The sequence below is a fragment of the Cygnus olor genome, chromosome 17 (genome assembly GCF_009769625.2).
Source record: "Cygnus olor isolate bCygOlo1 chromosome 17, bCygOlo1.pri.v2, whole genome shotgun sequence".
NCBI classification, from domain to species: Eukaryota; Metazoa; Chordata; class Aves; order Anseriformes; family Anatidae; genus Cygnus; species Cygnus olor.
Window position 1 is genome coordinate 5,051,414 of NC_049185.1, and position 25,608 is coordinate 5,077,021.

Here is a 25,608-nt window from a genome sequence, read left to right on the forward strand (position 1 = left end):
TGACATTTGTAATCAGCCTTGAAATGCAGAAGAGATAGCATCAGTTTATTCTCTTTCTAAATACAAAATAAAGTCACTTGAGTTAGCTTAATGGTTCAAGCTGGAACTTGACATGTTTTGAGTTGAATTTTCTAAACTCTTAAGAAAATATCATTGAGAATGAAATACCTAGAAAAAAGTTTAGTTTCAGGAAAAAAGGATTTGCTAATGAAAGAATTTCTCCAAAATAATTCTTAAGTCTACAGGTATTCGTGTATTCCATTTTTCACTCAGTAATGCTGCACCTTGCTACTTTCACTATGACAATAATTTGGGTTTTTTTGAACTTTGCAATATGTATTTCTGTTGTCTAAGATATGTTACTAGCTATAAGTTGTGCTTCTCTCTCGTTACTAGGGAAGAAAGGAAAGATCCCTTGTCTGCCCTAGCAAGAGAATATGGAGGATCCAAGAGAAATGCCTTGCTGAAGTGGTGCCAGAAAAAAACAGAAGGCTATCAGGTAACTGCAGAGTTGTTTAACATAGCATACTTGTAGCTGCAACAAATTAGAAGCTGCCAATAGCATAAGCCAGCTTGCTCCACAGTTGACTGCATAGATTGCAATGGCACTGGTATGTACTGTACTCTCTTCTTGGAACACATGCTACGAGTCCTAACCTAACTAACATTAATAGCTCCTTAGTCACTTTGCTCCACGTTGTTAATGATTTTTTTCTTAAGGGGGCAGCTGTCCTGCTATTGAGGCACTTCACAACAGCCTTTTACAGATTGCACTTTGGAAACTGTAACTTTCAGTTACAGTTGGAACTTCAGCAATTTAAATGTTAATGTCTCCCCAATGGAGGTATAGTAATGTTTCTTGGATTTTAGAAAGATTTTTTTTTTTTGAAAGGTAATTAGTCTGGTTGTATTTGGATCTGTCAATGTGCTCCCATTTAGTCTCTATTTAGGGACAGTTTGTTTTGTGAAGGTTGCATTGTCTTGCATTTTGTACTTGGCTTTCTAGTACAGTTCCAGATTTTTTTCAATTGGTCCAAATGTTATCAGAACCTGAAAGAAGTAACAAGATAACTATCCAGAGTTCTCCTGATTACATTATTTTTTCAAAAGAATAGTGGCTTCAGCAAACTAAACCAGGATGTTAATAGTCTGACCGTGATGTATTTGTTTGGTTAACTTGTATTGAAAGTGGTTGGAATTCCCAACACAATCCTCAGTTTAAGAACTTTACTCTTTCCATGACTTGAGACTCACAATGCAGGAGGAAGTTCAGAGCCGCATAACAGGATGATCGCCCATCCATAGGAAAAGTCGTCTTTCAGTACAATGGAGACGCTTGTGGTATAATCCCTCCCCCCTCTTCCTCTGGCACGTCTAGTGCTAAACTGTGCTATTTCTGAGGATAAGCTTCTTTGTGGAAAGAGCCTTTCTCCTTCCCCACATTTCAGAAAAGGCAGGATGTTATATTTCTGTATAAATCCTGTAAAACAGAATGCAAAAATATTTTCCCATAATGTCTTGAAATGAAATACAAATTTGACAGCTTCCTTACCTGATTAGGAAAAGTAATAGGAAAAAAAAATCCAAATTTTTCATTCTATAGCTGTATGCACGTACAAGAGCTTTTTTTGTGTAGATTGCTGTTTAAAACTACTCTTCTTGAACTTTATAGATGCTAGTAGAAGAATAGGTTTTGACACTTACTGTACTTGCTTCAACAACTGTAATATTGTTCACTGATTGTCGCTACTGGAAACCATAGCATATAACGTCTGTAGAACTAATTTATGCCTTCTTTTGAAGGAGTGGGATAATACAAGGAGGTTACATGATGTTAGTTTTTGGAGAAGAATGTCTTCCACTTCAAGCATACTCATTTTTTGTCTTTGTTGTAAAGAATTTAGTTTTTTTTCAGCATCACCTGAATTTCAGTTCTGATTGAAATCATGTAAGTGGTGTTCTAATGTTAAAAATACATCTAATACTGTATTCTTTCTGAATGGTGATTATCCACCTTTTTGACATCTCAAAAACATTATCAATACCAGATCTATTTTTGGAAATAGAAGCTTTGAGTTTTAATTTTGTGTTAAAAGTGTGGATTCAAAAGTGACAGGCAGTAAACAGGTATCAGAATAATGAACATCTCCTTTCCTCATTCAATTCTAGTTCTCTTCCTCCTTCCCTCTCCCCAGATATCACCAGGGTACCTTTTCACACCTCCAGCTCCTCCTAGTGTCCTATACTCTGTGAAAATCCCTTTTATACCCAGCATTTCCCATTGGTACCACTTCTGCCTTTCTCCTATGTCACTGGTTGCTTGTGTTTGGATTGCCATCTGGGCAGGAGCCAGCACGTGCTTGTCAGGGCTACCTGCATGCTGGCTACCAGCCGGCACCTGGCTCTGAGCTACCACGTGAGCCAGAGGGCCCAGAGAAGTCCTCAATGTCCCTGCCTCTGTTCTCTAGGAATAGCTGTAGGTCCAGATTCTAGCTAGTTACCAGATTCTAGCTAGTTATAAAAACAGTGTTACAGACTCAGCTTGTACATATTTTTCATTTAACAAGTTCTAAAATGACCTGGAAGAGTTTAACCCTGATTTTGAGGGGGAAGATGGGGATGCAGAAGGGGGGAGTAAAAGGGAGTCCTGGAAGGCTTTTGTTTCTGCATGCTATTGGTGGGACAAAATTGACAACAGAATTATTTCAATGGTTTTAATACATATTAGTAGTCTTATTAGATTGATAAGGAAAACTCAGCTTCATAAGCCAATATTTGAGTATGTCTTTGCACCCGTGGAAAGATGTGTATGTCTTCAGTAGTTGCCACCTGCAAACACTTCAGTTTTGTTTTCTCAGTCTCATCTGGAGACTGTCTCACGGGTGTAATTTTCTATGCATACATGTATTTAAAGTTGTATTACGCATCGTATTATGCACTGGATATTGGAAAACAGTTGAATAGGCTAACAAATAGTAATCAAATAGCCAGATATAAATCTTAATTAAAATTAAAAAAAAAAGCTTAAAGTATACAGAGTTATGGGTGAGTTGCCAGTTGCTTAAAATTTTAAAAACAAGATGTGATGTAGTTGGCTTACCCTTATTAATGAGTAGCAGCATATGATTAAATGTTACTCTCTTCGAAGACAAGCTGTAGTTCTTGAGCTGCTTTTTATTCCATTTGTTGAAAATCCTAATGGGGGAGAAAAAAAACCATCCCAGGTCTGTACTGTTTCGTAGACAGAAGGTTTCCTGTATCCATAAGGTACTTTTGTAGAATACAGTACTACTTAATTGCTTGCAGCAACCAGTATTTTTTTGTCTGCTCGAATAGAAAGAAAGAATTACTTCTGCTCTCCTATCCCTCCAGGAAATTATTTTTAAGCATTTAATCAAAAGTCTTAAGTATCTGTTTTAGAAGCCTGAAATTTTGTGAATGCTAAATAATTCAAAGACAATAGCATTGTGGAGCTCTTATTTCAGCCCATTATAGTGGGGGGATTTTTTTAAACCCTTCATACACATTCATAGACTTTTATGCCAAACTTTACTTTCCAATTCTGACAAATACATAGTTCCGCATACGATTTTTTAAAGCAATTGTAATGCATTCACAGAGGTGAGAAACTTAAGATTTAAAAAAAAAAAAACAAACAAAAAAACAAACCAGTACTTAACTCTGTTTAAAAACTATAATAAATTACCAAATTGTGCAGTTTTCTTGATATATTCAAGCAAATTTGGAAGGAAATTGATTAATAGAAAGGTTGTAGTCATGAAACAATATTTAACTGTATTTCCAAACCTAGCATTCTTTTGAGGAGTACCTCAATAAAAAAAAAAAAAAAGGTTAAAACAGCCAATGAGAATAAGAAATTCTTCCTGATGTAAGAAACTGTATGACTTTATCTGATATTGTTGTTTTTAATACCCATGCAGTCTGAATGCTGTTTGCAAGCAAGAATGCTCCTTGACACTTTGCTTTGAGACTGGCACTCTGCAGAAGGTCACTGCAGAGCTAACAGCAGGCAGGTTCCCTATCAACTTTTATCTAGAGGCTGTTCAGTCCAGGCAGCATTGCACTCACTAAGATAGTGTGAGTTTAATTCAGGACTCAACAGATCGCTAAGCCATGAAAGAGCGGAGTCGGTCTCTTAAGATAAGGTGTGTGTGTGTGTGTATGTGTTGTTTTGTTTTTTAGCACGTCGATAAAGGAGCAGCAAATCTCCATTAGTTTTCAGATGAAGAGGGCACAGAATACTTGAAATTTGATCGTGTGTTAGCTTTATTCAGGGCCTGACATACTGATTCAGAGTTCAGTGCCAAGTGCTGCATTTTCCAGAGAGAAGAGAATCCTCCTGGCTCCTCTAAAATATGTGCAGTGTCATAAAACTGTCGTAAATTCCAGATATCTTCAAAGCACAACACAATCCCATCCAGCTGTTATAGAGCATTTACCCTAGCTGAAACACAGCTACTTTCATTTTGAGTACATAACTAATAAAAGTCCAAAAAAGGATGTGAGCATGCATGTTTCATGTTAAGAATGGGACCAATAAACAGGATACATGCATCCTTTACCCATTCTTATCTACAGCAATTTATTTTCCATTTTTGTCAGCATTCTGAGAGAGGATTCACTTTCAGAAGCGTAACACAAAAGAACAATTGTCACAAGGTTGCTGCAAGAATATACAAAAAAAAATAGCTTTCTTTAAGTTTTCCATGCCTTCTAATGACAGATGCACTGTAAGATATCCGTATGGTAGCCTTGAAGTACCTGTCCTTTAATTATGGAATGATGCTTTTTCTGGGAAGGCCACCTAATTCTTGTAACCTGTACAGATCAAATCATGTCTTAATAAAAATAAAAAGCCACACTTTTTATCCACATGGCAGCAATAAAAAAAAGCTAAGTTTTGTATTCTAAATACTCTGGTGACATAGAGAATTCGGTGACAGTACTGTACTTGGTCACAATAGGATAATTACCTGTTGAAATGATTGTGTGCACTGAATACATCTGATTTGAGCCTTTGTTGAAAAAAAATTTTTTTGATCTGGAAGGTATAAAATTATTTATAGACTAACACTATTAAAGACTCCATTATATTTAGTCAACATGTTAGAATTCAGGCATTTCTTGGTCACTTTTAAAATGAAACTGGCTATGTAGGAGGATATGAGTTTGACTTTCCAGAGGCGATTACTGTGGGACCAAATTGAGGTTGTTCGGGTGAATTATGTTAGAAATAGGGCTTTAACTCAGTTAACTCAGTGTTCTAGGCCTTTATTGCTGTAGCGGACTATGTAACATGAAATTGCTGATATGTATCTGTAGTTGTAAATATATTTTGTTTCTGAAATGGAAACTGCATTTTAAAATGAAGTTTCATCCCTGCCTCTGGCAGGGGGGTTGGAATGAGATGATCTTTAAGGTTCCTTCCAACCCAAACCATTCTGTGATTCTATGAAAATAAGTCCAACATTTGCTTTGGAAAGAGCACCGTCTCTGTAAACCTTGAGAAGTATCCGATATGGGGGGGGGTGGAAGATTTCTTGACAACTGAATGGTACCTGTCTTCCACCTAATTAAAATATGTTCCTTATTTCTGCCCTGTAGAGGGGAAAGAAACAGGTGATTAGTATATCAAAAGATCATTTATTCAGTGTGCATCAGTCAAAATAATTATTTTATTATTTTCTTATATGCACATGCTTTGTTTTCTTTTTCTTCACCTCAATTTCATGGAAGAAAGTAAAGGCTTAGGATTCTACCTAAGGCTAAGATTTGGCAGGTTATTTTTGGAGTTAGTGTTTTGCTTCCATTGAGGATAAGTTGCAAATGAGCTGGTTGGAATAAGCATGCAGGCGATCTTCAGGTAGTTGTGTGGTTTATTGTTCAGTTACAGCACTAGGTGTTCTTGTTGATGAATATCCCGAAGAGGCCAGAACAAAAAAAAAAAAAAATGGATTAGCATAGGATGTACTTAGGATTTCAGCCGCATAACAATCCTAGACTTCAATAAGTAATCCAAAAGAATAGTTAGTTTTGTCATTCAAACATGATAATAATACAAACTTCATATTCTGTGTATTTTGTGTATTTGTAGTGATTGAGCAGTGTGATTATGCATCCATGTGTACTTAATGTTATGTTGAATGCACCTTTCAGTTAAGAAATGCTTTAATTTCTTTTCAAATTGTAAATGTAGAGTAACAAAGTTAAAGGTAGAAGATGCTTCAGGTTGCTTTTTAAAAAAATTATTTTTATAAACGTCTTTGTAAACACCAATATTATATTCTACTCAAACTATTCTGTTGACTTTAAAGAAGCACAGAAAGAGGACAAGATGCTGTGCACACAAAAGCCCATGCTGAAATAACGATTCCAGGGTGTGCATGCATTCCCTGGTGCTGTCTGGTTGATTCATCAAAGCAGTCAGGCTGCCAAAACACTTCTCTCCTTGGTTTAAGCTGTGATGCTTTAGCCAAAAATTATTGAATTAAGGAAGTATATACTTCCTTTTTCTGTTTGGTTTGGATTCTGATACAAGAGAAATGTCAGCTTGTTAGACTTAATTATGACAAAATTTAGAGCAAATTATGGAGCTGTCTTTATCTCTGTAAATGCTTCAAATGTTAATGTCTGAAGCTATTATTGTGTTTTTTTGAGGATGACTGCTGCTTTTATGGTCTTTTTTGTGCCAAAATTGAAAAATAACATGTCTTGGTATGGAAAAAAACATTAACAGTCAATATTTAAGGCTCTTGATGGCTTATTTTTGCCATTTACTGCCTTCTCAGAGCTGCAAATGAAGAATCAGTGGTCAGGACTGCTATTGAGTCTACTCCAGAAATACTTTCACAGTGTCACCCACAGCCTCAGCACTAATCCAGGATTTGAGAATTAGTATGGCAATCAGTTTCACTGATTGACTGCAAGACAGTCAAATTTGTCTGATGTGGTGCGGGGTCCAGGAAACAAAACCAGGGAGTTACCACTAGTTTGCACATCCCAGTCTTTTCCTCAACACTTGCAATCAGGCTTTTGCTGTCTGTAACCTCAAGCCCGGTGACGAGCTGAGTCCAGTGCTAGTATCGGAAACAGACCCTGGTTTGAACAACACCAAGTAAGAAAGGAAGGGGAAGTCTTCAAGACTTGGTTTCCAGATGGTGGATTCTGTGGTGTGCTGTGCTGTACTGCCTGCAGAAGGTACAGCTGAAGGACAGTGGGAGCGGGATGCACTGCTGGTCACACCGCTACGCGGCACCATAGTTACCTTTCCTCCAACATGAGCTGATCTCCCTGCTTTAGAAGAAACCATCTGGTAGGGATGGACCCAACTGTTCCCAGCATAAGAGCCCGGCCTGCCTAACCCCAGTGCTGACTGTGGGGTGAGGCTTCCACTGAGAGACATGCTGATCTCCTAGGCGCAGGGGAGAAGTCTGGTTGCAGCCCTCACTTTCCATTGGCACATGCAGTCATGAAGACTTTTCCAAGGTGAGCTTTGGCATGGGGTAGATGGGAACAGACATGCCTCTCCCCAGTGGAAAAGCCAACCCTACGTGAGAGGAAGATGGATGAAACTCAGAGAGCAAGCATGGCTCAGATGATTCTATCACAGCTTCCCTATAGTCTGCAGAGTGTCTGGCACAAGGTGCAGGGCACTGCTGCGAGCCTGTAAGCACAGGTGTGTGGTGCTGTGTTGTTGGGAAGGGTCAGCAGCTAGTAGGAGATGGATGATGGATGTCTCCAGTAGCAAGTTTTGTAACTTGGAGGCATTACCAGATGCTGTTTCACTGGACCTACTAAAGGAAGGGTGATACTGACTGATACCATGGGAAGGCTACAGGGAAAATACACTCTAGAAAGTCTTCTGAAAGCTTAACGGGAAGACTTGTTTAGTAGTTTACCTCCAATTTTTTATGGATGCTCTTCTTTTTTTGTGTGTCTTTAAAAGCTTTTAAAAGCTTTTTAATAGTAATTTTCTGCCATGGTAAAAAGCCTGCCAAGGTCTGTAAAATTAAACCTCAAATCTCGTTTTAATGGTTTAATATATTATAGTACAGAATCATATTAATGCTTTTGCTTTCTCAGCCCACTTATTTCATTAACTAATACAACAGAGACATAGACACATGGTTTTATTTTCTTTATGTCCTAACTCATTTGCGAGCCAGCCTGACTTAGGTTGTGGGAACATCCTTTACTTTGCAGAGCAGGGGCTGGAGAAATAGTTGCTATGTGGTATGCTTCTCTGCCCAAATTGTAATGTTTGTAGTTCAGAGAGATTGAAGACAGATGTGGGTATGTCCGCTGAAGAGATAATTAAGGAAACTTTGTCCTTAGTTTATAACTGTAAGTTAGAAACCATGGCTTCTATAGCTTTTTTAGCAGCAACGTTTTCGGGGGGGGGGGGGGGGAGTTGAATCAGAATTATAGTTGATATTTGTATCTTGCATTAAAAAAAATACTTTCTCTGATTGTGAAAGAGCCTGTATTTTTAATTTAGGGGAAAAAAAACACAATAGGACAATTTCAAAATTATTATTACACTGGTTAAAAAACATTTTAGAATTGAGGATTCTAGAAAAGTCATAGGTTGGAAGAGCCCTTCGACTGATGTACAGAACCCTGTTGAGCAGTCCTGAATGTTTCTAGTGAGGGAGGTTCCTCCATTCTCTGGGCACCCTATTCTGAAGTTTGTTTTATGGTGAACACCTTTTTCTTACAGCCAGAGAGAATTTCGTTGGAAGCAAACTGTGCCTATTGCCTCTTGTCCTGTCACCATGAAGCCATGGGAAGATGGTAGCTCCATCTTCTCTATAATGCCTTGGCAGACTGATCACTTCTCTTCTTCAGGCTGAATAAACCTGCTTCCTTCAACCTTTCTTCATTGGTCAAGTTCCTCAACCTTGTAATCATCTTGGTAACACTCTGCTGGACATTCTTTAATTTCTCAATGACTGTTTTGAGCTGGGGGGACAAAACTCTGTCCAGCACTCCAGGTATACCCTGACAAGGGCCCAGTAGAGTGCAATAATCCCATCCCTCAGCCTTAGTGATGCAGCTCAGGACATGGTTCGCCTTCATTGCCGCACACTGCTGACTCATCTTCAAATTCAGTTCATTTACGGTTAAACCACTATCATATTTCAGCCTAAGCTGATGGACCATTTGTTCCTATTACATTTTCAACCTTATTTCAGGAAGAAATTTCTTTTTTTTCTTTGTGAGCACAAGGGAATTTTATTTCATTTATTTCATTTATGTTGACTTCTGCTACTGTGCTCTTTGTGTCTTAACAGGATCTTGAGTCACGCTTGAAATGTTTTTGGTTGTGGGTCCACCAGTGTGTTCCTTTGCCATTGGCTGTTCTCCCACTTTGTCAGAGCTGTAGGGTGGACTATAGCGTTTGGTCTGTTCGATTACTTGAAATGTTATATTCTTGCTTATACTTTGTCTCTAGAAAAGAAAAACAACTCTTATAACTCAATTTGCAATTCCTGGTTGGCACATGTCTTCCATGGATCTTATCACAACAGCTTGTTGCTTAACTCTTTGTTAGAATTGCTTTTTGTGAAAAATCTCTCCATAATTCTAGAAGTGATTTCACTCCCACGCTAAGTATTAAAAGTTAATGGACAAGGACTGATAAAACTCCTCCTGGTTCACCTCTCTCCAGCAAGGCTTATTCCTCATTTGAAAATTTATCTGAAAGTATGCCCTTCAATTGCTTTAATATTTTGTGGTCTGAAATGGCTTGAAGAAAAATTCCGGACTAGATTCCAGCAGAATTCTCTTAATAGAGCCAATTACTTAATAAAAGCAGTAACAAAGAAGAAATTATGTCAGAGATCTTAGGCTGATGTTCTGTTTAGCGTCAAGTCTTTGAGAAATAAGAGCTTAATGCAAGATTGATTTCATTATACTGACCACGCTTTTTCAAAAAACCACAAGTAGTTAAAAGCATTTGGGAAATAAAATTATGCTGTATTTAAAAGTGCCAGTTATGTGCTCAAAGCCCTATGTAAAAGATTAAATTTTAAGTTTGTCCAGTTTCTAGATTTGTGTCTGACCAATATAACAATTTTTCAGTCTAAGAGGTAATAATCATTCGTAATGCTTGGAGCAATTGGAAACAGAAACCAGTCCCTTTTAATTGTTTCCTTCCGTTGTATTTAATTCAGCTTCTCTGGATACATTAAGATTCTTGGATGATGGATTTGTTTTCTGCTTGTTGTCTTAGTAATAAAAGCTGGACCCTACAGGAAGATTTAGGAAAATGGGGTTTTCCAAGTTCCTCTTGAGTACTAACCAAACTTGCATGTGGACTTTTTTAAATAGCCTTTTTTTTTCCAATGTTTATTTTCAGAATTCAACATTCTGTGGATGTTAATAGTATTTGAAGTGATATTTTGCTTATACAGCTATAATGTTTAAGGAAAAATGAATTTCTCTTAGTTTCCTTTGCTATTTTCAGCACAATTTTGTCCCGTTTTCTCACTCGTGTGGGGGTGAGTGAGTAAACTTACAGAACTGTTTACAAAAAAAAAAAGTCTTCAGTTTGGAGCTGAGCACTCCTCCTGTTTTTTTTAATTGTGTGAAAAGTTCTGTCTTCAGCACTGTTGTTCTGTAGGTCTATTCTGTACTGCCTGCAGACTATTTTGATACCTGTCAATTTCTTTCTTCTTATAGTCTGGGCACAAGTCTTTTTTCATCCACAGGGTTAAACCTCAGGTGTAGGTTCTGTTCTCATACACATCATGGAGGCATCCTATTTTCTGATGAATGAGCTCTTGCTTGTTGATGCCCATCCTGAATTCTGCTGCAGAGACCACTGTTCTAGCTCGCTGCTTTAACAGCACTGTATTTTTTGTTTTTTCTTTCTCTGTACTCCTGAATTTCCAATCTTAGTGATTATTTTGCTTTGAAGGCTACGTATTCTTTCATCTCTCTTTCAGTACTGGGATCTCCTCTGTGCTTCAGTGATGCTGGTGTTCCTGCTCAAACTCTTGCATTTTCAAATAAATATTGCTGTGCCTCCTCTGAAATGTGTGGAGTAGGCTGGGAGAGTTTCTCCCTGTAGCCAGTCACAAAATCTCATTCTTCTTCAGAATCCTCATTGCAATTCTCCTTTGCTGTGCTGTATAAGCTGTAAACAACATCAGGTGATGAGCTGTAGGTAGTATTTATCATGCTAGTAGTTGCTCAGTTATCTTTGTGCATAGCCAATCAATGTAAAATAAATAAAGTAATAGTAAGCTTTGAGAGGCGAGGTACTATCAAACTTTATTTTGATTGTACAGTGACAGGCTTTATGAATTCCCAGTCTACAGTAAACAGAGTATGTACTGTCGTAGTAGCAATTCGTTAGGTACTCATTGAAACTATAAGCAGCATTAAGTCACAAGACTGGGAACCGGTGTGTTAGAAACTGTTAATCAGATTCAGCAATGCTTCAGCATCCCTCCTTGCTGATATTTTTCCCTTTTTCCCCAGTCACTCACTGTGTCTTGCATTTGTTTGCCTAATTTAAGTAACATCAAAAAAGTTTTAAACGTGCATTGATTTAAATCCAGTTTCCTGTCTCTTGAGGAGAAAGGAGGGAGAGCTTCTTTTTTTTTCCTTTTTTGTTATTATTATTATTATTATTATTTTCCCATCCCTGTGGCTTGAGGAAGCTGTGTGAAGAACACGTTCCCACAGACTGGGGGTCTCCAACAATGACATTTCCGTTCGCAAGCAGGCGGCTGGTCGGCAGGCAGGGCTCAGACCACTGCCCTGGGCATTGTGAGTGCGAGCACGTACGCGTACGTCACCATAGTCTGAACCTGCATTTTGCGGACTTTGTATTAAAAGTGCTAAAGCTGAGCAGGAAATAGAGATTTCCCTCGCATTCTTCTAGAAATTGCATTTAGTGTTGTTTTTTTCCTCTGTTGGAGGGGGGTTGCAGTTGTCTTCCATTTGTAATCCGAATCATCAGTTTCACAAGAAATGTGACTGCCTCAGTCATCAGCATGTTTGGTGCCTTAAAATGGATCCCATGTGCATTTTTCTGCTAGAGGGATGAAAAGTTTGGTGTCCTGTCAAAGGCAGGTGATGCCTGCTAATTTTGTGTCAGCTGAAAAGGTGATTTGTGAAAAGGTGACATTTCTGTGATTCTGTGATGGGAGGTTATAAATAATTCCTGCTATATTAAAGCTTAAGTTTAAAAAACTGGGTAGGGCAGCTGGTTAGCTTCTGCTTAAACCCAAATAAGAGTTAGATATTAAAGCATAGTTATATTTCTCCATAGAGGTCTCAAAAAAAAAAAAAGAGTTGTTGCCACTGGTTGGTTCTTAATTAAAGTTTAAACTGACTGCTATCCACTGAGCTGCTCTAGCATTGTTTGACTGCCAACAGCCAAGTGTACAGTAATTTAAAAGGTCACTGAGGCATCTTGTTCATAACTCGTTTGGACAAGGCTGCCTCTTTTTACAGTAACCTTGTATGCAGTCTCAGGAGGTTGATTTACCAGTAGCACTGAGTTTCCTACTGGAACCAAAGGATGAGGAGTGCAAGATTGCATTTTTCATTTTCGGTTTCAGTCTCCCAAACATGATTCCCTGCTACTGTTGCTGTTAAATCTGTTGGAAGATCTTTATTTGCAATGGCAACTTATTTTTTGTTTGCGATGTTGTACACGCAAGTTTTTTTGTATAGAAATGGTTTGTTTAGAAGAGAAAATCTTTTCCACATTGATTAGAAATTTTACCTGGATATTAATGCAGGTGAACCATAGAAGTAAAACCTTATCCTAACAGAAATACTAGCACGTGATCCATTTCAGGGATTTTAGAAAGAGTCCTGGCACGTGTCTGTTACACGTTTGCTTTTATATCTTGCAGCGTACAATTATACCAAATCTATTCTTTTAACACTTTCTTTAGCATATCTTTGTACATCTTTTAACAGTGTTTGCACATTTTTGAAGTTTAATGTTACCTAGTTTGTGTAAGTAATATATAAGTTAACTGACATTTTTACCGTGACTTTTTTTATTTGCCATAGTAGTGTGTTTTGGGTTGTTACCACATAACTTTGATGTTAGGCTGTTTGCTTTGTGTGCTGATTTCTTCAAAGGCTTAATTAAAAAAATAAGTGTTGATAGAACTGATACTTGTTAGATTATGATTTTAATGTTGTTTTTATTTTGTTTGTATTTTTCCCTTCAAGAATATCGACATAACAAACTTCAGCAGCAGCTGGAATGATGGCTTAGCTTTCTGTGCCGTCCTCCACACGTACCTCCCAGCTCATATTCCCTATCAAGAGCTAAACAGCCAGGACAAGGTATGACATTAAAAAAATCCCATTCCAGGGACTGAGGCTAAATAATTTATGTGGGCTAATAAAGAAAAATGAGCAAATTTAAGCTCTAAAAAAAAAAAAACAGAAGCAATCTTACTAAGAATCATATTTGAAACACTTCAGAATACCTTACTGCTATTCTTTTTATAACTCTCCCTTTTATTTTTAATATTATAAGATCTTTGAAAAAAGGAAGATCATAAATTTAAGTGAGTTTTTTTTATTTTTTTTAACCTTAACACTTGGGAAATGTTTTCAGTTAAAGTTTTTGGCAGCAAGGAGCATTTAAACCTAAAGATTTGAAATCTGTCAAACTTCTATCTTTCAGTATTTATTCCATCTCTCTAACTATCACAAGGATGTTCTTTTATCTGACTTTATCATACTCCTAAGTAACTATGCTCTCAAGTTGGATGTGCGAACTGAAGGAGAACTTGAAGATGTCAAGACTGTAGAGTAGCCTGTCTGTATCGTAGTGTGCTGTTGTTGATACCTACTGGTATGCGATCTGGAAATGTATTATTGGTAATTCCAAAACCATAAAATAGTATTTCATGAACATGTGCAGAGATTTTTATATTTATTCTTTTTTAAAGATTAAACCACTTATTGTTTAGCATTTAAAAAGTCAGTATTCTTCATTAACAGTGATTTTTTTCAGCATTATCTTATGAGTAAGAAATTAATAAATTTAAAAAAACTCAAATTTTTAGGTGATATTAGGACATGTTCATTCCTATGGCTCTTTTTAAACCAATAGTGTCAAATTATAGACTCCATTTGAAATAAAAGTAGCAGCTTTACTATAAACATTCTTAACACCACTTTATTATGTTTGAAGTAGTATCTCCTTCTAATATGTTTTTTTATTTCATGCAGAGAAGAAATTTTACTTTGGCTTTTCAGGCAGCTGAAAGTGTTGGTATCAAATCTACTCTGGTAAGTTTGAAATACGTACTGAATGAATTACGTCCCATTTGTAAAATCAAATGATTCTATTTTGTACTTTTGAAAGATTTTGATGCTTATTACTTAAAAATAACAGCAGATGAGCTCAGCTAGATGTTGTAGTCCCTGTATCAGACTTGACTGAAAAAACAATGATACGCCCATACATTATTGGCTTTGTTTAATCTCTGTCGGTCTAATATAAACCCAGTGTGGTCAACAACTTAATACTGTTTTTTTCACTAAAACAGTGACTGAGATAAAGATCTGTACTCAAGCTGCTGCAGCAAAAGCAGCAGCATGACCAATGACAAATAGGGAATGGCATGAAGCTGTATTAGGGGAGGTTCAGGTTAGATGTTAGGAAAAGGTTCTTCATTGAGAGGGTTGTTGGGCACCGGAACAGGCTCCCCAGGGACATGGTCAGAGCACCAAGCCTGACCGAGTTGAAGTGTTTAGACAATGCTCTCGGACATACGGTTAATTTTCAGATTAGTCCTGTGTGGAGCCAGGAGTTGGACTCCATGATCCTTGCAGATCCCTTCCAATTCAGTGTATTCTATGGTTTTATGAGATAAACTCTTATAAAAGGAAGATTCAAAAAAACTTATCTCTCAATATAATAAGAAACAATAATAAAGGTAATGTATTTTTTTAGAATACTTTGAGAAATAGTTAAGTGATACCGTCTTCAAGAATAAATTAATTTTCTCCCATCCCTAACCTGCTTTCAAATTATTTGCCTCTGTTGGACTTCCAGAGTTATAAATCAAGCTATGTAAGTTGTTCTTTTGCTCAGTGTAATATAAGTGTCAAGATTTTAACTATATGTTTAGATTTAATTTGTTGGGATTGTAAGTTACTGAAAGATTTTTTCAATTATTGTTCATTATAAGCTTTCTTACACAAATTTCAGCTTAAAGGAATTCGTTTTTAATATGATAGTATTTACTGGAAGACTCCTGAAGTAGGGAATTGGGAGTATCCAAGCCCTTTGTGATTAATTGCAGAAATTCTGATCCTGGGTGCATTTGCCAGGATCAGAATGATACTCAAGTGATACTTTTGGAACCTAGATTGTAACAAAGCTGCCATAGTTAGCAACTAAGAATAAAGTCAGACATTTTTAAAAATACCACTTTCCTTGATCCTTATCAGAGCCTTTACTCCACCATTGTATTTGCTCACAATGGCAATGCAGCTCTTGGGTATTACTACTTCAGCTTTGTCAGAGATTTGAAATCTGGAAGTTTCTTACCAAGTACTGATGTAAGAATTAGATTGTGGAAAATAACCTGTGTAATTCTTACATAATTTAGCTTTAGACTAAGTGATTGCTGTTTGTCCTTTTGATTTTTGCCATGTACTTAATTACAGGCATCCTGAAAAGGCAAATTAAAAGGAATTAAATCCTCTGTGCAAATTGTGTCCATCTTAAGGATTTAGTATTTATTTACATACCTACATAAGTAGTGTGCATAGTGTTTTGTTTCATTTTCCTCCTCGACCATGAGTGGAGTGTGAACAAGGGTTTGAAAACTACTGTATGCAAATAGTAGTGGTAATGCAAGGGGAAGTTATTTGTTCACAGAATAGGAAAGTGTTCAACTACTTTCGTGTGCAGAATTAAAAACAAACAAATTTTCTCTTTCTAGAATTCTGGAGATTCTTGTAACCAAAGCTTACAAAACAGTTCCTTACAGTAAATAAAAACACTTAGGAACTACATCACTGTTATCCTTTGTACATGTGCTGAAAAGGGTAAGTGAGGCTGTGTTTGCCTGGCTTATTCCCAGATAGTCTGGCATACTGTTGTTAAGAAACACATGAACTGGCCTATCAGTTAAACACGCACTGATGCTTTGAATCTTGCACGTACTGAACTGGCAGTAAAGCCAACTTCCCTCTTCCTTGCCTATTTACTCAAAAATACCTATCAAAGTAACCTCAAGTTCAGAGGTCTACTGTAAAGTGAGATCATCATTTATTGACTCTTATCCTGGTACAAATTTTGAGCTTTAGGTTCAGTTAATATCTGGGCTTTGATTCCGTGCCTCTCAGTTCCTGGGTAGATTGCATTGGCTTGTGAGGCTGATGTAAGGGGTTGGTGAACAGTAGAGTCGTGATGGCTAGTTGTACTAAAAGGGGCACAGCTCAGTATTCACTGTTAGCTGTTTTTCTGATTTGAGATTGAAATGGCTATCCACAGATGTCCTATTCATAGCTGTTTACATTTTGAAGGTAATATAAAGTTATATGGAGGAATTTTCTTCCAGATGCATGAGCGTTTTCTTCATCAGCACTTTAAATTGTAGAGACTTTACAGATTTGCCATTAACATGAATTTGTAAAAATACTACCATGTTCCTCACGAGATTGTTATTCCTGATTTTGACCAATCTGTTTTCTGTGACAGGACATCAATGAAATGGTGCGAACTGAACGTCCAGACTGGCAAAATGTCATGCTGTATGTTACAGCAATTTACAAATACTTTGAAACCTGAAACCCTAATAATTCAAAAGATTCATGGGATAGAACCAACATTAGCTACCAGATCGAAATCTTACTGAAATGCTAATCCCCATTTCACTGAAAACTGGCAACATTTGAGTCCCCTCAAACTTCAGTGACACTGTTCTGGATTGCTTCAGATTGCTTCAGCTACTAAGCTTGGAAACAACTGTTCGAAAGCAAGAACTTGTTGCCACGCTGCTTGGAATAACCCAAGTTATTAAGCTATTCAGATTAATTATGTAGCCTAAAGAGCCTGGACTACTGATGTACTGCCTTTCCAGCCAGACTTCCTGAAGCTTTCTTTCCTAAGAGAGTGAGGTGAATAGATTCTGTAGCATATAGGAGACTAAATGTACAGCTAATGCTTTGAGAAGGAAAAGGATAACATGGCATCATATTACTGAACTTTCTGTAGTGTCCTGATACCACAGAGTCTGAATCTTCCACCCACGGCCTATGGCACCCCAAGACAGTGGAGTTCTAATGATGATTTAGTTATTGCCTTTACTGCTATTTTCCCTCCTTCAAAATGTGCACGATATTCTAGGAAAACAAGCTTTTGTTCCATAACGACAACTTGAGTGGAAGAGTGGTCTTGATACCTCGAATAATTTGGCACAGAAGAACTCTTCATTCTAAAGCTTCGTTATAAGCCTACCTCTGTCACAGCGATGTGGCTTCCAACTTGATCTTATGGATTGTAAAGACTAGCCACGTACAGCTCCTGGTTTTCAGGGTACGCTGTACTTAAACGGATCTGTCACAACCTCCCTGTGCTTCCATGATAACAGAAATGAATCAATAATCAACCCTTGTATGGCGTGTTCTTTCCCCTCTTCCTTCTTTGCCTGTATAGCATGCACAGCTACCCCAGGCTTTACTTCGCAGCAATACAAGCAAACATCATGGATATCTGTGGTAGAATTTTGGAACTGGGATAGCATTTCCTCTGCAGAGAAGATACTTTCAATAAGATGTAATAATGAAGTAATTTGTCTCAAAATCCAGCTTTGCCATGTTTCCTGTGTGTTTTTTTCGTTGATGTCGCACATCTTTATCTGACTGACAGAAGGTGAGATGTTCTCTGACAAGAACTGTGGAGGAACTAATGAAATGTGTGAAGACCCAGTAGTCTTGAATATTGCGTGGAAAAGACTCACTGTCACAGGAGGGAATTGAGAAACTTTAGTCTTGATCAGCTTTTATTTTCCTAAAATGTACCTGAATTCATGTAACAGCTCTCGGGCAAAAGAGTCCAAGTAAGTGCCTTAGCTATCATTGAATTGATACATCCTGGCACTTCAGGGCTTTGTGAAGAATGTTAATGGCTCAGAATGATTTCATCTATCCATTTGTCATAAGCTGTTAAATGTTTGTTGTAACCTTGTTTGTCAAATTAAGGGAAGGCTTCACTCTGCCATTGCTTCTGCCTCCTGTTTTTTGGAATATTTAGCAGCAGTTAAGCCACAGTTGAACATGTCTTATTAATATTAAGCAGAAGCCTACTTTAGAAGTGAGTTCTGTAACAACTGCTATTTATAAGCACATGCTCTTTCAACACAGTAACCCTGTTATTAAGAAAATTAATCTGCCATTCCTGTGGTGCTCTTATGACTGTTAAGGACAGTTTGAATGTCATGGATGTTAACCCAGTGAATGCACCCCTGCTTGGTATCTGTGAAACTTCATCATGGTATAAAAGCACAGATTTAACTCAGAATTATTGCCAAATCTCAAAAGCTATCATTTGAAGAACATAGCCCACGTGAAAAATAATAATTCAGCAGTTAGCATTAGATAAAATTACTTCTTACAGTGCTTGCACTGACAGGTCTGTAACACAGTAAAAATGTGCTTGTGAGAATTATGAAAAGTTGATAAATAACTACTTAATCCACAATGAGGGTCGTTGGAGAAGTTTTCAGAGCAGCAGTGTCTCATACATCCTTACAGTTCTTTAGACCGAATGTCCCTAAAAGTAGCTAGATACCCTCAGATTATCAGTTGGTGCACTTGAAGAGCCAACATTGTCTAAAGACAATTGTTGCAAGAGAGGCTTCAAATGAAGAATCTTCATTAACAGATTTTAATAAAAGTCTGAAATACAATTCCCTCTCCCGTACGTTTCTTCTAATATTTTTATTTTACTTCTTCAAATTAGTCTCAGTAAGAATAGTCCTATAAGAAATACCCACTCTTGCTGTTTCACATTGCATGTCTACTAAATTCCAGTTTGTGCACATTTGTGCTTAAAAATCTCTGCTCTTCCCTTGAACAGACATCCTTGTCTGTGATTCTTATTCATTGCCATATATTTTAAGAAAATATTTTTCTAATGAAAAGGACAACATTTCTTTCTCTAAATCCACTAATGACCAGTTGAATTTTTAAGCTGATTTTTTTCTATCTAATTGTCAACTTCGTTTACCCAAAATATTGTACTAGTCTTTAACCAAAATAACACTTAATGGTATAGCCATTTGTAGAAGGGGAAATCGCATTTTTCAGATAACCTTCATTTAAAAGATGAGCTGCTTGTCTTCAGAGAGAGAGAGAGAGAAGTTATGAGTAATTATAGAAAAGATCTTATTTTGAACTTCATAGCTCTGCAAACTTCTTCTTGGTGTGGTCTGTCTGATTAAACCTCTATCTGTAAAGGAATACTGGGCTCCATAAGTAGATTTTTTTTTATAAAGATATATCTGAGCCTTTACAAATAAGATGCCATACAGCTGTCCAAGTGACCATAATGAAGCAATGAAAGATATCAAACAAACAAAATACCCTGCTGCATTCTACTACGTGTTTTTTTCTAAAGGTTCAAACAGCATTTAATTTTTCAAATAGGATAGCTGTAGTCCTTCTGGATGTGGGTGATACTGTTCTACTTGGTTCCTACTTACACTTAATCCTGAAACAGCCTGTTGGTTTTTTACATACAAAGCGAGGTTTCTGCTGATTTACTTTCCTCTCTTTTTCAGTCCAGAAAATATTTCAGAATGTACTTTAAAAAATATATATATATATTTTATCATCTGTTTATATTACTGCATTTTAATATGTGCCTTGCAAATGCCTGTGCTGTAGTATATCAGGGTTACTCATTGCCAGCTGCAGGGGTGGGGGCAAAATTGATCTGTCAAGCATATTGATGTAGATACAGCTATGTAATCTTCTGGATCCTGTTTACTGAAACACTTTCACAGACTACAGAGATGTCAGGTTAGAGCCAGATGTGCATTGGGGTTGGCTAGATGTCATCCTGATGCAAGATCATAAACAATGAACTGAGCAAACACTTGTGGGGTTTTCTTTACCAAAAAGAAGGGATGGAAAGAAAAGATAAATTTTGGTAATTCAGGAAAATTCCTGTCAGTGAATGAAGTTTTGGTACAGAGTGTCTAACAATAATGAAATTGCGGTGACTTCAGAATGATTTATACTTGACTTGGTTTTCAGTTGGTTTGGTTTGATTTGATTTGATGTGGTTGTCTTGTATATTTAAATGGAAACACTAATTCAGTACCTCTGTTGTGAATCTCAGTGACTGTCACAAAGACCTTTCATTCTTATGCCTGAAAAATTGTGCACAAAATTTTCCCTTTTAAAATTGTGTTTGTGGATAGATTATCCAGAATATAGTATTTATTCACTACGTATTCTGATTTAAAAGTAGTTTTCTGTCTCTTTTGCATAAAATATGTTCCTCAAGTTACACTTATCACTTATTGGATAATTATTGATGATTTCTCTCCAGTTCTGTAAAATATTCCCACTGTTTTTGTGTTTATGGGAAATTTGTTATCATGCTTTTGTTCATTCCTTTATTTGCCAGAGCAAAACAAACTCAGCTTTGATATGTTGGTTATTAATGCACCAGCTGCTGTTAATGCTGCTGGCAGGTTCCGGTCGTACCTGCTCAAGGAGAAACAAACACTTGCTCTGATGATGCGCACGGTGCAGTGGTTTAAACTGCTGAGGATCTGCCTTAAGCAATTTATAGCTGAGGCAAAAAGTTCTCCTTGGTGTCTCCCTTCTGCTAATGATCTCAGTGTTAAATTCTTTGTTTGTTTTTTCCAGTTCCCTGATTGAACACTTTAGACAGTTAAAAACTGACCGTTTGGATTCTATTGCATCTTTTGCATGACCAAAACAGTACTTTTTCTCAAATCTATCAATTTCTATACAGTTTTCACCTAAGTACAAATTTTATTTTAGCCTAGTTCCAAACAAGATCATTTGGGAAGTTGGAGATATGGAAAACTTCTGGGTGTTTTTCTTACTTTGTTCTGCTTGTGACCGGCTTGGGAATGCTGTCTGGTTTTTAACTGATATGTGACAGTCTCTTCTAAAGCTGCCCCTCCTGACTGGCTGGCTGGCAAGAAGTTATGCACAGGCTAAAGCTAAGCCTTTAATACTGTGTTTGTATGACTCATGTGGTGACTTTACCTCTTATTTGCCTATTACAACTAACACAGTCACAGTCGAGCTGCAGGCTGCCTTGAGCAGGAGCTATTAGAGAGCACAATTCTTCTGGGAAGGAGGCCAGTTGTATACCTGACACCAGTTTTTGCCTATTATGAGAAATACTCCTGTTGAGGTGGCCTAAGAAATGGAATTTTAAAATAGCGTTTGTGTACAGGTTGATTTAACTATATAGTTTGTTTGTGGTCCTTCCCTTGACTTGGCAAATATTTATTTCTGTGTTATTTTTATGTTCTGCCAAGCTCTATTTCTGCAATCCCTTTAAGCTAGCAGTAGTGTATGAATACTTAATAAAATTAACCAGTTTGAGAAGTGATTTGGTGGGAAGTGCTGTTAAAGCAGAGTAGTCATCTATGGGTTTTAGACATGGTGCTGTGCTTTCCCAGGTTAGTGTGTGTTGATTGGCAAAATACATTAGAACTGCTCAACTCTTCTTTTACTTCCTTACCTCCCATATGGTCTGCCTCACCCCAGGGGATCCATCAGGTGTTCCTGCTCCAAATTTACCAACACCTTAGATGTGTTGCGGGTTCATAGGCATCTTTCAGAACGTTTAATTGTCTCCATTTAGAAAGGTACCTCTAATAGTGTTTCTGCCTTCAAAGGAGAGTGACTAGCTGGGTTTTGGATTACTCTTTGGCTTACTGAGCTTGTCCAGTCCTTCGTTCAGCTAAGTTTTTTTCTGTATGTTCCCTATGATTTCAACATCAGTGTTGAAGTATGCTTGGTAATTGTCAAATCGATTATGTTGAGCATCTGGAATATGTAGCAATTACACTTGATAATTAGTACTAAATAACTAAAGTTCAAGTTTTGTACACTTCTGATTTCTGTTAATGTTGACAAGAATGTCTTTTTTTCCTTATGTGCTTGCCAGTTTTTGGGCCACAACACCCCTGAACTCAGTTTGACGAGGCCACTATCCTGGCCTCCATAAATGAATTCATTCTGTGAAAATAGACGTGTTTCCTCACACTGAGACTTCAGTAACACCTACGAATACTAGATGACTTCCTTCCCACTGACATTCATCTTTTATTTGGAATATTCCTTACTCTTAGGCCACTGTCTGCCAGAGTTACAGATAAAGTTGTCATCAGTTCCAGCAGGACTTGTGGATCCAAAATGGTAGGGGAAATTACTTGCAGCATATTATGGCAGCCTGATGTTAGTAAGCTTGTTTCATTTTAATTCCCAATTTTTAGGGGGTTTCAGTTTAGTCAACATCACTTACTCAAAGCTGAAATGTGGCACATTTTTTCTCCACTGGGAAGTATGCTTCTGTTTAATAATATTTTTATGAGATTGTATTTATGAAAACTAAAAAATGTTGTGAAGCTAGTTTTATTGCACTTTTCTAAGGCTTTTGTATTTTGCATAGTGTTCTAGAATATGAACAAGTTGTTTGGGGAAGTTAAGGTTTGAAACTTACTCTGCCCCAGCTTAGCAATGTATTATGTGCATTCTTATTCTAGTGGCGTATGTATTATTTCAATTGCATGTGACATGGGTATTTATATGGTAGTTCCGAAGCCCAGTGGACATTTCCTGCTGCAGAGGAGCCATTGGCAGTCCTGGTTCCACAGTTCATGAACTGACCTGTTTTGACAGTAGACTGCATTTGCAATAACGGAATAGCTGATTATTTTTTTCCTGAACTCTTTCAATAAATGGGGAAGAAGAGGCTCTTCTTTTTTGTTCCATTGTTGAAGTTTCTCTGGAGGCTTTTACTGGTTTCCAATGATTGCATGTGTTCAGCTAGGATGATTACTTGGGAATCAGCTCAGTAAAGAGGGCACGAGTACACGTAACATACTCAAGTAATTAATCCTCATAACTTGCAACATTTCAGTTTGTTAGGAAATTGTTTTTACATGTATAGTAGGGTCATTTTTACTATTTTTAAGTAGCACTTTTATACTTATCTGAAGGGTTTTTTGAACAGAAATGTCTTCTGTATGTTATCTAATGGAAAGAAAGTATAACACTATGAAACAAAACATAGAATAGCTAGCTTCCAGACCATCAGTTCACTTTAGGTCAGTAATGATCAAGAGTTGTTCAATGTGTATGAAATATATCAGTGATCCCATTTAATATTGGGCAACTCTCCAGATCAAAGTCAGAAGGGCATTAATTGGTACCCTCTAGCTCATGGATGTGAGGGTACTTTCAGTTCAGGTGTGAGGCAGAATTGACAGAACAGTGTGATGAATTTTGGACTTCATGAAAAAAAAACAAAATTTTATCGATGTCTCAGTCTAACTTCACAGCACTATATTGGATAAGGACTAACCTTGTTTGAATAGACACCACAGCCAGTACTAATATCTCCTAAATAACTAATTTAAAGCTCGTTTTCCATGGCCTTTAAAGATAACATAAAAAAACAGTAGCTCTTCTCTTCCATCCTGCTTTTCTGATTTGTGTTGGTTTTATACTCATTTGAAACACAACTGTTAGACTGACCTAACAGCACGTCTATGGGTTTAATAATTCTCATTCTAAACAAGCACTTTTCTCTATTCCAAAACCCTTGCAAATGGTTTACTTGCACATTCACATACATTGTTTTACATAAATGTGTATTTATATGTACATATAAATACACACATGCAATTGTTTGTGTGTGTATATGTACATATGCAGATTTTTAATAAAACTGAACATCTTTCAAGAAGTGCTTGATTCTTTAATACTTAGGATGGTGTAGTAGCTTCTGCATTTAAAAGGTAAGGAGGAAAAAAGTATTTTGTTTCTGGTTAGATCTGAGAAATATAGTTTTGAGGAAAAATTGTAAGTGTGTTCTAATTGTATTTCACTCTGTTTCTGGTTTGAAAGGCACAACCTGTTAGGTATTGGAACTTAAAAGGTCAGCAAGCGTATTTGAAGCTAAACCTTTTGGAGGACCAATATACTTTTAGTTTGCAAGGACCACTAAAGATCTGGGCATTTACTTTCTACATAATGTATTCTGTATAAGTATTTAGTATGTATGCCTTCAATTTGCCAATGTTGCCATGTTTTCTTCTTAATTATTCATGAAATAAAGATTGCAAATAGCAAAATGTGTCTTTGTTTTCTTGAGTGAGGCTGCTACAAAAAGGGATATTTTAACACTATTTCTGACACTGATTTTTCAGGAGTAAACGTGACAGGAAGTAGTTTGTGGAGGTTTATGTGCCGGATGAGAAGTACAGACCAATGATTTGCATGCCTATAACTGCACGATTTTCTGGAAATCATCTCTGTTACAGTATATCAGCATATTTTATGATATCTACCCCCAAAGAATTTTAAATGATAACATGGCGAATACTCTGTGTATGAGGTATGTATTTAAGGCATCTGCCTAGTCTGGATTAAATATGAGCAACAGAGAAGAGAGTTCTAGCAAATATTTTCAATTTAGGCAACTTCTTTAATATAGAATAAATAATGCAGGATTAAAATTATTTAAACATTTAGTCCTACCAAGTAAGGCAATGTGTTCTCTATCTCACAGGAAATCAGGGGGGCTGGAGGGGAGCTGGGCATTTTATCACTTGAACACTTCAGTGCATTTAAAACAGATGCCTAAAAGTAAGATTTCTAGGTGAAAATAAATATTAGAACACCTTAAATGTAATTTGTTCTCATTCATCCTGGATGGTAACTGTTTTTAAATTCAGTTTTATCTGAAATGGTGTAAAAACAGTTACAGAGCTTTAGTCTTGAGCGCTCTGAAATAAACTGGATCCAGAGGTTTGGGCTGGGATCCTTTTATTTTGAACTTTATTCTTAAATGCACTGGTTAGTGGATGTGTTTCAATATATCTGTTCCTTAAAGGTTTTTTTTAAGGTTTGATGTGTTCTCTGTTCAGAAATGCCTTTCACTCAGTAATGTTATTCTGCAAGAAAATGTCTTGCTTTTTTCTTGAGGTGAAATATTCTCACTGAATTTTGAGTGATTTAAGAGAACTCTTCTTAGTTCTCAATTTATCTATATCTTGTTTTTAAGCATGGGTCTTCAGTTCTGTACTTAAGAATAAACGTTTTAGTGTGTAGTAAAATCTTGCGTCAGAAAGTAGATGTTTTTCTTCTCTGTAGCAAGTGTGTGACAGCATTGTAGAAGTGACTTGTACACCTGCACTTGGAAACGTGAAGGTCAAGACAGAAGCAGCGAGCAGGATGTAGGCCAGGCCTGAGGTATGTTGAAACAATAGTGTCTGCATGATCTGTGGGGCTGCAACTTTTCTTACCCGTAATCACTGAAATAGCATTCCCTAACGAGAGTTTTGTGGCTTTTTTTTTTTTACC

The 25,608-nt window shown here is 37.0% G+C and overlaps 1 protein-coding gene across 3 annotated transcripts in view; it reads left to right on the forward strand.

The window, feature by feature from the left end:
• Positions 1 to 19,831, forward strand: part of SPECC1L (sperm antigen with calponin homology and coiled-coil domains 1 like) — a 65,521-nt gene extending 45,690 nt beyond the window's left edge. For all 3 annotated transcript variants that reach the window (XM_040577134.1, XM_040577133.1, XM_040577135.1), the window contains exons 13-16: positions 397 to 499; positions 13,225 to 13,341; positions 14,239 to 14,298; positions 16,724 to 19,831. In XM_040577134.1, the coding sequence (XP_040433068.1) occupies positions 397 to 499; positions 13,225 to 13,341; positions 14,239 to 14,298; positions 16,724 to 16,813 (370 nt within the window). In that variant the 3' untranslated portion in view covers positions 16,814 to 19,831. The remainder of the gene's footprint in view (positions 1 to 396; positions 500 to 13,224; positions 13,342 to 14,238; positions 14,299 to 16,723) is intronic.
• The last annotated feature ends 5,777 nt before the right edge of the window (positions 19,832 to 25,608 follow it).